This window comes from Scleropages formosus, chromosome 18, assembly GCF_900964775.1.
Source record: "Scleropages formosus chromosome 18, fSclFor1.1, whole genome shotgun sequence".
NCBI lineage: Eukaryota > Metazoa > Chordata > Actinopteri > Osteoglossiformes > Osteoglossidae > Scleropages > Scleropages formosus.
In genome coordinates this window covers 14,703,193-14,716,553 of record NC_041823.1, presented here as the reverse complement: position 1 = coordinate 14,716,553, position 13,361 = coordinate 14,703,193, and the positions used below count along the sequence as shown (strand labels likewise).

General features: G+C 44.0%; 1 protein-coding gene across 1 annotated transcript; it reads left to right on the top strand.

Moving 5' to 3' along the window:
• Positions 1-1,221: 1,221 nt before the first annotated feature.
• On the top strand, positions 1,222-12,732 carry LOC108931168 (H-2 class II histocompatibility antigen, I-E beta chain-like). The gene is made up of 6 exons (XM_018746788.2): positions 1,222-1,311; positions 2,412-2,681; positions 3,646-3,927; positions 9,173-9,286; positions 9,905-9,936; positions 12,560-12,732. Exons 1-5 carry the CDS (start codon positions 1,254-1,256, stop codon positions 9,928-9,930), a joined length of 750 nt encoding a protein of 249 aa, XP_018602304.1. The 5' UTR covers positions 1,222-1,253; the 3' UTR covers positions 9,931-9,936; positions 12,560-12,732.
• Positions 12,733-13,361: the final 629 nt, after the last annotated feature.

The window sequence follows — 13,361 nt, the reverse complement described above, 5'->3', positions numbered from 1 at the left end:
ATTCTCAAAAATTAAGCAGTACACCTTACCGCCTCTCCATAAAGTACTATTCAGTCATAATGAACGGAGACATGGAATCCCACATGGACTTTGTTCATCCACATATTTACATGGAACTTTTTATATAGCCCATAAAAATAATATACATTTCTTTGCCAGATATGTAAGAATAATCAGACTATGTTCAATGACTTAAAAAATTATCTTGGGATACCGTTTGAGAAGAAAATAGAGGGTGGTTAAAATTTTTGCTAAAGATTTTTGAATGGTTAAGTGATCACCATTCCAGTAAGCTTGTATCCTATGACATTCCCAGAATAAATGTATAAAAGCACCCGGAAAGACCTTACGTATAGCACAGGTCTGGTGCCCCTGGGAACCCAACCCAACAGAGTGAGACAAGAGCCTGTGAATGAGCCTGAAGTTTTGTTCCTGGATCTACACGGAGGTGCTGGCACAGAAGACATTTACACATGTCATTCATCATCATTAAAAGACAAGGCATGTCATGAGTCCTACTGTATGTCTTCCTCAATGTATCTGTTGTGCATGTGAACAGTATCTCATTGAATGAAAAACACATATATAATCATTAGCCGTAAAATCATTATTTTTATATTATGTTTAAGCCACCAATATAGCTATATGATAGTAAAGCTCCCCTTGGTTTATAATAACTATAAACTGTAAATGTGCATAACTGTAATAACAGAACCTTGCACTATTCACCAGAACAGCAAAAGTGCTCTGTTTTTCAGTGTCACATTCATTCACTTAGACACTTTCCTCTAAAGCAACTTCCAACAGATACTACATACATAGCACACACCTTATTCACCAAGGTGACTCACTGACTGCTAGATACACTACTTGGGTCACTCATCCATACATCAGTGGAACACACTCTCTGTCACACACACTATGGGGAACTTGAACAGCATGTCTTTGGACTGTGGGAGGAAACACACTCAGACACGGGGAGAACATACAAGCTCCATACAGGCTGAGTGGGGATCGATCCCACGTCCTCTCGCACCACCCAGCTGCTGTGAGACAACAGCGCTACTCGCGGTGCCGCTGTGCTGCCGTTGTGCAAGAAACCTGACCTAGTAACGAATGATGTTTTCTTAGTATCCGCGAGAATTGGACAGATTTATAATTTTGTTTGTCATATACGCGTCCGATTTCCTTCCGTGTGCTCACTTGGAAGTTGGAGCAGAATAATCATCTGTTAGTGCTGTGAAAACTCAGTCATGCGTGGCGCCCTTATTTTCTTTGCTCTCATTTTATGGCAGTCTTTGCCTGGATTTGGTAAGTGACTTGTTTAAATTAATGTGCACTTTTGTCCTAATGTAAACTTCATAGGTCAATATTAATAATACATATTAATATTGAATATAATAATAGGCTAAATGGAATGTTTTTACAGTGTTTCGCTACATCATCATATACATCATGTACATTAACATTTGTTCAAGATATGAATAATGGTGGAAAGAAACAAACTAACTAACTGTACTTAAGAGTTACACATCTGCATCTAATTATAATAAAAGTATTACGGGGGCGCGGCGGGTTTGGCCAGTGCCTGCTGCTGTGTGGTGGATCTGGGCTTGGAGCCCTGCTTGGGGTGCCTTGTGATGGAGTGGCTTCCCGTCCTTCGCTCCAGTCCGCCGCCCCCCCAATAAAGACAGACAATCCCAGTTCTAAAGTGACTGTTTAATAAACTCAGAACACACTACACTTACTGATCTGCAAATTATTACGATGTATTATTATACCAAGATCTGGTTAGAAAGCAGGTACCGATGCCATGGGGTGCGACAGCCCGCCGACCTGAGCAGCGGATTCGCCGCTTTTAACAACCCAAACCGTACAGCCTATCTCTCTTTCTCTCTCTCTTTTCTGCTTCTCACTCACACAAAGTGCTTTTTTGTCTTTTGCTTGTCCCCTTGCATTTTCGTCTATATTTAGCTTTGCTTTTTTCAAATATTTCTGCTTTTACGAGAGAAGTGGACGTAAATTACACTAAATCTGTCAGTCATCTGTACGCTTGGAATCGCCCCGTCGCTCACTGATTTTATCGCGCAGTTTGTTTACAGATAAAAGTAGTTCATTCACGGGCTGTGGCAGAGCTGCGTTTTATATTATTATCACCGGTATATATTTTGGTTGAACATAAATTAATGAACACTCGAAATTGCTGCGCGAGGCACATACATTTTTTTTTTTCTTTAGCCATTACATTGGGAAACTTTGCTAGGAAATCTCGGTAAAGTCCAGCACTCTTTTAATTACTGTTGACATCAGCTAAGTGCGTTAAAAGATTTCCCTCTGTTTTTAGTTAAAGAATGATAAAATTATGGAATTAACTGAATACTAAATGTGTATTGTTGTGTATGTTTTGACAGATGGACATTTCGAATACTACCTAAGGGAGTGTCATTACAGCTCGGAAGAACTGAAAGACATCGAATTTATTTACAGATTCATTTTTAATAAATTGGAATATGCGAGGTACAACAGCACTCTGAATAAGTATACTGGATATACGAAACATGGGGTGTACAATGCGAAGATATGGAACGAAAACGGAGAAACGGACAAACAGCATACCAACGTGGATTCGTACTGCAGGCACAATGCTGAGCTGTACTTCAGAAACATACTGTCGTACACAGGTGAGCTCTTCTGTACTGTGTGAAAACTGCCTCGGCCAGGACAAGTGGAGTGAGTGAGTGCCATGATTTCCTCACTGAAGGCAGACATCGGACCCAAGTGCGGAAACACAGGATGGTTTATTAAGCCTTAATAAATTTCTTAAATAAATAATATATAATAATATATTATATAATATATAGAGGGGGTGCGGTGGCGCAGTGGGTTGGACCGCAGTCCTGCTGTCCGGTGGGTCTGGGGTTCGAGTCCCACTTGGGGTACCTTGCGGCGGACTGGCGTCCCGTCCTGGGTGTGTCCCCTTCCCCCTCCGGCCTTACGCCCTGTGTTACCGGGTAGGCTCCGGTTCCCCGTGACCCCGTAAGGGACACGCGGTTCTGAAAATGTGTGTGTGTGTGTGTATAATATATAATAAATAATAAATAAATAAATAATAAATAAATAAAAAAAATAAATAAATAAACTTAATTTAAGGGGAATATAAAACTCGTCGTCAAGAAACAGGCAGGGGTCGCCGAGGCGCAAACGTAGGCAAAGGGAAATCCGAAAGACGTAATCCGTAAAGACAGGCAGAGTAGGTCGAGGGAATCCAGGAAGGTGTAGAACAAGGGAGATGGGTTCGAGGACAAAGAGGAGGGGACCAGGGATGACCAGGGATGCAAGTAGTAAGGCTGAACTAAGATTCTGCATCTTGCTGTGCTCCAAGCTCCCTTTTTATGTGAGCATCTCGTGATCCGACGCAGGTGTTCCCTGTTGCGCGGAGGTGGAGGGTGTGAGTGTTTTACCATCAGAACCTCTCAGTTTCTTTTTAATTTTGTCACAGGGGACAAACTGTAATAGAATTTCATTGTGTAATACTGTGTCTGTATAGAGACGAGGGACTGTACATCAGTAGAAACTAGGATTTATCGGAATACCTTTGTAAGACGTCATTATGGATTTCTGATCTTTTTTCTTTTTCTGTTTCAGTTGAACCTTCGGTAAGGGTTTATTCTGAGAAATCTGGCAGTCAGAGACACTCCACTATGCTGGTATGCAGTGCGTATAACTTCTACCCAGAGGGAATCAAACTGACTTGGCTGAGAGATGGGAAGGAGGTGAAGACTGATGTGACTTCCACTGAAGAGCTCTATGATGGAGACTGGTACTATCAGATACACTCTTACCTGGAGCTCACACCCAAATCTGGAGAGACCATCGCCTGCAAGGTGGAACACAGCAGCTTTTCTGAGCCCAAGGTCTTCAAATGGGGTAATAAACTATACTGAACAAAACAGTTATATTGCATGGAAAAAACTTTGGCACAGAGGAGGAAGTGGAGTAGCTGGTGCTGTAGTGGTTGGAGCTGCAGCCTTTGGACCCAAAGGTTACAGGTTCACATTCTACCTCTTGCTATTGCACCTTTGAGCAAGGTACTTCCCCTAAGTTGCACCAGTAAAGTTATCCAGCTACATAGATAGTAAATTAATTGTAACTTGCTTTGGACAAAGTATTGAGTGAATGTAAGGGAGGTGTCTGGTAAAGTCAGAATTGTCTAATTTATATACAACTGCAATAATATATCTGAACAAAATAAGACTGCAAGATAGTTTGCTTTTGTCATATAATTTTTTTTTTTACATTTTTACACTCCTATTACAGGTACACATTGTTTATTATTATGGTTTGCATCATAGAGTAGAAGAGGATTTTTTCCTCTGAAAAATCCTTCAAATTGCTATACCGTCAGTGTGTTAATGATGAATTATGAGGAGGTATTGAACAATAACCTTCTTGGCTGCCGTCAAAGCTGTTAGCCCATTATTCAAATCTTTACTTTGGAATTTGGAGTTGCCATGATGGAGATGCAGAGTAGGGTCCCTGAGAAAGTGTATGTCAGTCAACGTTGAGATACAATCAACAACCTCCACCCAGAAAGCATATACTTCTAGACAGTTCTACATAGTGTACGTGAAGGTACTTGGTGCTCCTTGTGGACAGTTAGTGCAATCAGGAGATGGAACCAACCCCATTATGGGTGCTATACAAAGTGACAGGTAAGCTCTCTGGCAGAATTTCAAGTGAATAAACTCATGATTATGGTTATTCAAGGCTCCAGAAGCATTTTATCCCACTCTGCTTTCCAGTCCACGTCTCTGTTCCTCTGTGCCATAGCTTTGTCCCATTTTTCTGATCAGTAACATTAACGAACAGCTGTGTATACTATAAATTTATCCATCCATCCATCCATCCATCTTCCTCCACTTTATCCGGGGCCGGGTCGCGGGGGCAGCAGTCCGAGCAGAGTCCTCCAGACTTCCCTCTCCCCGCACACCTCCTCCAGTTCCTCTGGGGGAACCCCAAGGCGTTCCCAGGCCAGCCGGGAGACATAGTCTCTCCAACGTGTCCTGGGTCTGCCCCGAGGCCTCCTCCCAGCGGGACAAGCCCGGAACACCTCCCTAGGGAGACATCCAGGAGGCATCCGGAACAGATGCCCGAGCCACCTCAACTGGCTCCTCTCGATGCGGAGGAGCAGCGGCTCTACTCTGAGCTCCTCCCGGGTGACTGAGCTCCTCACCCTATCCCTAAGGGTGCGCCCAGCCACTCTGCGGAGGAAACTCATTTCTGCCGCTTGTATCCGCGATCTCATTCTTTCGGTCATGATCCAGAGTTCATGACCATAGGTGAGGGTAGGAACGTAGATCGACCGGTAAATTGAGAGCTTCGCCTTACGACTCAGCTCCCTCTTCACCACAACAGACCGGTACAATGACCGCATTACTGCGGACGCCACACCGATCCGTCTGTCAACCTGCCGCTCCATTTTTCCCTCACTCGTGAACAAAACCCCGAGATACTTAAACTCCTCCACTTGAGGGAGCAACTCCCCCCTAACCCGGAGGGAGCAATCCACCTTTTTCCGACTGAGAACCATGGCCTCGGATTTGGAGGTGCCGATTCTCATCCCCGCCACTTCGCACTCGGCTGCAAACCTCCCCAGTGCACGCTGCAAGTCTTGACTTGATGAAGCCAACAGGACCACATCGTCCGCAAAAAGCAGAGACGAGATCTCGCGGCCACCAAAACAGACACCCTCCGTTCCCTGACTGCGCCTAGAAATTCTGTCCATAAAGATAATGAACAGAATCGGTGACAAAGGGCAGCCCTGGCGGAGTCCAACACGCACCGGGAACAGTTCTGACTTACTGCCGGCAATGCGAACCAAGCTCCTACTCCGGTCATACAGGGAACGAACAGCCCGTAGCAACGAGCCCCGAACCCCATAATCCCGAAGTACCCCCCATAGGATGCCACGAGGGACACGGTCGAATGCCTTCTCCAGGTCCACAAAACACATATGGACTGGTTGGGCAAACTCCCACAAACCCTCCAGCACCCTAGTGAGGGTATAGAGCTGGTCCAGTGTTCCACGGCCAGGGCGAAAACCGCATTGCTCCTCCTGAATCCGAGGTTCGACTACCGGTCGGATTCTCCTTTCCAGTACCCTGGCATAGACTTTCCTAGGGAGGCTAAGGAGTGTGATCCCCCTGTAGTTGGAACACAATCTCCGGTCCCCCTTCTTAAAAAGAGGGACCACCACCCCGGTCTGCCAGTCCAGAGGCACCGTTCCCGAACTCCACGCGATGCTGCAGAGGTGTGTCAGCCAAGACAGCCCCACAACATCCAGAGACTTGAGAAACTCGGGGCGGATCTCATCCACCCCCGGAGCCTTGCCGCCGAGGAGTTTTTTGACTACCTCAGCAACTTCAGCCAGGGTAATGGACGAGTCCCCCTCCAAGTCCCCAGCCTCAGCTTCCTCTACGGAAGGCGTGTCGGAGGGATTGAGGAGATCCTCAAAGTACTCCTTCCACCGCCCGAGAACATCCTCAGCTGAGGTCAGCAGCGCGCCACTTCCACTGTAAACAGTGTTCGTGGAACACCGCTTCCCCCCTCTGAGTCGCCGGACGGTTTGCCAGAATCTCTTTGAGGCCGACCGAAAGTCTTCCTCCATGGCCTCACCGAACTCCTCCCAAGCCCGAGTTTTTGCCGCGGCGACTGCCAGAGCCGCGCTCCGTTTGGCCCGTCGGTACCTGTCAGCTGCTTTAGGAGTCCCATGAGCCAGCCAGGCCCGATAGAACTCCTTCTTCAGCTTGACGGCATCCCTTACTTCCGGTGTCCACCACCGTGTTCGGGGATTGCCGCCGCGACAGGCGCCGGAGACCTTATGGCCGCAGCTCCGAACCGCCGCCCCGACAATGGAGGCGCGGAACATAGTCCATTCAGACTCAATGTCCCCCACCTCCCTCGGGACCTGGTTGAAGCTCTGTCGGAGGTGGGAGTTGAAGACCTCTCTGACAGGGGCCTCCGCCAAACGTTCCCAACAGACCCTCACTATGCGTTTGGGCCTGCCAGGTCTGTCCAGCTTTTTCCCCCGCCATCGAATCCAACTCACCACCAGGTGGTGATCAGTTGACAGCTCAGCCCCTCTCTTCACCCGAGTGTCCAAGACATATGGCCGAAGGTCAGAAGAAACGACTACAAAGTCGATCATCGACCTCCGACCTAGGGTGTCCTGGTGCCAAGTGCACTGATGGACACCCTTATGCATGAACATGGTGTTCGTTATGGATAAACCACGACTAGCACAGAAATCCAATAACAACTCACCGCTCGGGTTCAGATCAGGGAGGCCGTTCCTCCCAATCACGCCCCTCCAGGTATCACTGTCGCTGCCCACGTGGGCGTTAAAGTCCCCCAGTAGAACGACAGAGTCCCCAGTGGGAGCGCTTTCCAGCACGCCCCCCAGGGACTCTAAAAAGGCCGGGTACTCTACACTGCCGCTAGGCGCATAAGCACAAACGACAGTGAGAGACCGTTCCCTGACCCGAAGGCGTAGGGAGACGACCCTCTCATTCACCGGGGTAGACTCCAACACATGGCGGCTGAACTGGGGGGCTATTAATAAGCCCACACCAGCCCGCCGCCTCTCACCTTGGGCAACGCCAGAATAGTGGAGAGTCCACCCCTGATCGAGGAGAGTGGTTCCAGAACCCAAGCTGTGAGTGGAAGTGAGCCCGACTATATCTAGACGGTATCTCTCGACTTCCCGCACCAGCTCAGGCTCCTTCCCCGCCAGTGAGGTGACATTCCAAGTCCCAAAAACCAGAGTTGGCGCCCGAGGTTTGGGTCGGCCGGGCACTCGGCCCCGACCACCGCCCAAATCACAATGCACCGGCCCCTTACGGTTTCTCCGGCAGGTGGTGAGCCCACCGAAGAGCGGCTCCACGTCATGGCTTCGGGCTGAGCCCGGCCAGGCCCCGTGGGCATAGACCTGGCCACCAGGCGCTCGCATGCGAGCCCCCCCCCAGGCCTGGCTCCAGGGTGGGGCCCCGGTGACCCCATACCGGGCGGGGTAAACGAAAGCCTTGATTTTTCCGTCATAAGGGGTTTTTGAACCGCGCTTTGTCTCGTCTGTCATCCAGGACCTGTCTGCCATGGGAGACCCTACCAGGGGCATATAGCCCCAGACAACATGGCTCCTGGACTCATTCAGGCACTCAAACCCCTCCACCACGGTAAGGTGGCGGTTCACGGAGGAGACTATAAATTTAGCATAGATAAAAGAGACAAGTCTTCTGAGACAGTCTTCATTTTTTTTAAACAGAGACTTTAAATAAAATTTTAAGACTTTTAAATAAACCTTTAAGTTTCAGCAGGAAATCACTCAATCTTTTGTCATCTGTTTTGCAGCAATTTGCAGAAATTTACTGCCAATTGTGGGTTGGTTTGCTTTCACTCTTCTGTACATTTCATTCTGTTTCTGTCCGCAATTTTGAAGTTGCATTAATTCCAGTATTTATCAGTATCTAAGTAAGCAGCTTAGTACGTCTAGTAAAATTAAACAATCACTAGTGCACAAAATGCACAGCATGTTTTATTCTCATATTTTTTGTAACTATTTGATGTAGAAATTATTATCGTTGAAGGCTCCGTATGGCTGTCGGTTGAAAGTAATAGTAAATTGGAAGTTTTCTCTTGAATTTTAAAATTTGAAAGTAAAACATCCAAAACACCCAGGTAAGACACACCAAGACATTTGTTTGGTGACATTGACATTTGCAAGATATTATGTTGGACCAAGATAAATTTAAGTACACAATTCACTCGGCCTATAGCTGATCCTTGTTATAAAAATAAATAAAAACATATAAGTATACCTGCCAGAGCAATTTCCGTGATGTTTTTTATGTATGTTTTATGTTCCAAATTAAAATTGACTGTCATGTCATTGTAACAAACCTTAAAATAGAAGACTGCACATTCAGAATTTAGACTAATTGTAAAACATTGTCTTGGCCATTAAATGTCCTATGGCCTTTTAAAAGAAGTCACATTTTGTGGCGTACAAATGAATTAAGGTAAATACATAAAAAGCATTATGGAAATTGCTCTGGTAAACATAACATGAAGTTTAAATAGTTCTAATTAAACCAACGGAATAACCATTAATTTTCAGATCCTTCAATGTCTGATGGGGACAGGAACAAAGTGATCATTGGGACTTCTGGACTGCTTTTGGGCCTGATCCTCTCACTTGCTGGGGTGATTTTCTACAAGAAGAAATCCACAGGTGAGAATTAAAATTATTACTACTGTGGTTTGTCATGGGACGGCATGGCGGCAACGCAGGTAGCTATACTGCCTCACAGAGCCAGGGCTGTTTGGGCATGAGTTTGAATCTGACTTAGTCAGTGTGGAGTTTGCATGTTCTCCCTGTGTCAGCATGGGTTGCTTATAGGTGCTCTAGTTTCCTCACACATTTCAATAACATGCAGTTCAGGTGGAGTAGTGACAGTAAATTCCCTGTAATGTGTGAATGGCTGAATGCTGTGTGTAGCTACCCTGTGATGGACTGGAATCTCATCCAGAGTGCACCCCGTCACAGTGATTCTGGGACTGGCACCGGGCGCCCTTGATTAGGACGAGTGGTTTGCAAAAATGCAGAATGAATATGAATATTCCTTTTTATAATTTATGGTTATAAATGGTAGACTGAATATGGATAACTATATAGTGTAACAGATTGTAGCTTTCTGCAAGCAGCCACTAACTCATTCAGCATGTTGTTTATTTGGATGCATAATGTGCAATACTAAGATATAACCTTTCATATGCATTTTACAGTTTGTTAAAATTTTTATGTTACTTGTACACTTTTGATTTTTTTTTTTTTTGTTTTGTTTTACAGGGAGAATCCTGGTACCAGCAAGTTAAGTTTAGGTATGTTACCCTTGCTGTTCTACTATGCTTTTTTTAGACTGCAATTTTTATACGATACTGTGCCTATAAAAAGTGTTCATACACAGCCTCCAGACTCAGTTATTTTATTTTGGTATTTGTAATTAGTTAAAAGCTTTTTTTCATTTGTATAAATGTTTTCACTTTGACATTGAGTAGTAGTTTTCTGTTTGAAAAAAGCCTAATTAAATATTGCGACTCAATGTTGTAAAATAATAAAACATGAATAAGTCTAAGGGGGTGAATAATTTTAAAGGCAGTATACACTAACCTAATTTTTTATTTGCACCTGCTGGAACTACAATATATTGAATTTATAGAAAAGATATAACATAGTTTCTGAAGATTTCTGACAAAGCTCTTCTGCTATATTTCAGTTATTGCTCCACTGTCAAAAGGAGAGTAACTTTGTGGACCTCAGTTATGGGGAAACTTCATATTTCACAGTTACTGCTGTTATTGTTCTTTAATTGTTCTAATGTTTTTGATTTTAAGCAGAGATTGAGATATTGGACTTTATAATATATACAAACTGTTCTAGCTTGAAGGCAATGCTCTTACATTTCATACATAGATTTATGTTATAACTCAGACATTGTTTTGGTAAGTAGGTCAGATTACTTGGTGCTTTATAACAATTTAATCACACCGTGTTCCTCGTTTTGGAGAGATACACTGAGTAACATTAGTTCTAGTACTTGGCAATTATAAATGCATATATGATTTCTTTGAAATCTGTCTATACTGTATTATGTTTTTTAAAGACTTAATTTCATGATGGTTGCTTTGGTTGTTATTGTAAAACCTCTTGCTACTCCTTTGTTACTCCTTTTTAAGTAGGCATTTACATTTTCAGGTTAATGTTTATTATATGAAATAATTATTAAATAACCATGCCAGTTCACAGAGTGAACTGGTAAATGTTGCTAATTTAGTACTTTACAACCTTTACAGTAAATACAGATCCAGAAACTTGTTAGTCATAGTAATCCTTAAGAAATACTTTGGAATATTTTAGGTAAATTATTCTGTTATTAGGGGTTGTGGTGGAGCAGTGGCGCAGTGGGTTGCACTGGGTCCTGCTCTCCGCTGGGTCCGGGGTTTGAGTCCCGCTGGGGGTGCCTTGCGATGGACTGGCGTCCTGTCCTGGGTGTGCCCCTTGCCCCCCAGCCTTATGCCCTCTGTTGCTGGGTTAGGTTGTGACCCCCTATAGGACAAGCAGTTCTGATGGTGTGTGTATTCCTTCATTACACAGTTTAGTTCTTTCCAGTGAAATTGCCCCCAATCAGTGACCTAAAGAATGTGGTCAGACTTCAAACTTCTTGTTTATGGCAGGGCTCTGGGTGATCTGTGAGCAAAACACCATGAATTACTGTGACCTTCCATTCCTGAGTTTAACAATGTTCATGTTTTACTATGAATTTTACAGTTTTACAATTTTAATAACATTTGTAATGTGAATCAGGAAAAAACAAGTGACTATATATTTATGTTGCCTGTTGCACCAAAGAAATTACTGAGAAAATTAATTATGAAAGTAATAGTTGATAACAATAAGCAATCATATAATGCTGTTGTCATATGCAAAGCACTTTGTATTATAAAGCACACGAGTAGCTCCAGAATGTTCAATGAAGTTCAACTTAGTAAGTAATGGAGTTTTTAATATACAATTAATGTACAGGAGATAATAGCCAAGATAATCTGCTTTTTCAGTACAGCCTTAATGGGAATTTCAAAAACAACAAAATATGGAATTTTACATGAATAAGATATCATATCACCAGTAATAAATAATAAGATGTAATAAGATACCAGTGTTCCTTGCATTTGTACTAGTTATTTTATAACCAAGAAGCTCATTCAGAAGTCACTAATAAGCTTCCTATAAGGTTTTCTCCAAAATCACAAACTTTGTCTCCAGTTTCTGTTGAAGTATTTTTCTTTATGTCACTTGTTCAACCTGATTATCTATTGAGAGGATCACAGAAATCTGTTCCAATTTGGACAGTGAACTTATTGTTTATTTTTGACAGTTTATCTTTGACATAGATTGAGGAAGAAGCAGAAAGGATACTTTTTTGTGTCTTATTCCTAAAATGTGCTGTTATTGTTTTCCTCTTAAACCTGTTTAAAAATGTTATCCATCTCATGCAAACATTGAAACAAACCACCCTGTTGAACACGGCACTTATACCAATACTTTTATGATTCATAAAGCACCTGCAGAGGTCAATTTTCACTTAACCATTATTTAGCAGATACATTTGTCTGAGGCAATTTACAATTGTTTACCCGTTCATACAGCTAGGTAATTTACTGCAATAATTTCAGTATAAACACCTTGCTCAAGGGTACTAAAGCTAGAGGTGGGCTTTGAATCAACAACCTTTGGGTTCAAAGGCAGCAGCTCTAATCAGTACACTAGTCACCATCCTCTATAATCAAAATCACTTTTGTTATGGTCTTCGTGTAACTATTTTTCTTTCTCGCTCTTGTTTAGCCTGATTAACTATTGAGTGCATCACAGGAATCTGAGCCTTTTGGACACTGTTTACATTGAAAAGCATCTGTATCTTAATAAATAAGTATTTATCTGTTCCAGTCCCGAGTGCCCGTCCTGTCAACCCCTGCTTCTTGTTCTCCAGTCCTGATCCAGCGTTCCAGTCCGGTATTTCATCACGCCTCCGTGTTCAAGTCTTACTCAGATTCACGTTTCACTTTTCACCTTTGTTGCGAACACACTGTGTGTCTCTTTGTCCCGCGTTCATTGTTTCACCTCCACCCAGTGCTTTACAGTTTGCACAGTGCACTTCTAATATCACTCTGCATGTGGGGTCATTTTACTTCTCGCCCGTGTTCGGACGTCACAGCAACACGCGTCATTTATAAACATTGGTTAACTGGTAGGCTCCGGTTCCCCATGACCCCATGGGACAAGCGGTTCAGAGATGTGTGTGTGTGTGTTTCATATACACACACATTTTCAGAACCGCTCGTCCCACACGGGGTCGCGGGGAACCGGAGCCTAACCCGGCAACTCAGGGCGTAAGGCCGGAGGGGGAGGGGACACACTCAGAACGGGACGCCAGTCCGTCGCAAGGCACCCCAAGCGGGACTCGAACCCCAGACCCACCGGAGAGCAGGACTGTGGTCCAACCCACTGCGCCACTGCGCCACCACACCCCCCTCGTGTTTCATATAAAAATGAAAAATGTATCAAAACTAGTTAAGACTACTTAATTAGATACATAATGTCAAAGATGCTCAGTTAGATATTAGGTTACCACCCACTGATGATTAGTCAGGAGAAACTGTTTTGGACTAAACAAAATGTCAAATGACAGGAAATTTTTTCAGCAAGTCCAGGGCAGTGAGAACTTATCTTTCCAACTCGAAACCATTCT

Coding starts and splice junctions, on each gene's coding strand:
- LOC108931168 (XM_018746788.2), top strand. CDS start 1,254: ATGCGTGGCGCCCTTATTTTCTTTGCTCTCATTTTATGGCAGTCTTTG. Junction 1,312..2,411: donor GCAGTCTTTGCCTGGATTTG/GTAAGTGACTTG, acceptor ATGTTTTGACAG/ATGGACATTTCGAATACTAC. Junction 3,928..9,172: donor GCCCAAGGTCTTCAAATGGG/GTAATAAACTAT, acceptor ATTAATTTTCAG/ATCCTTCAATGTCTGATGGG.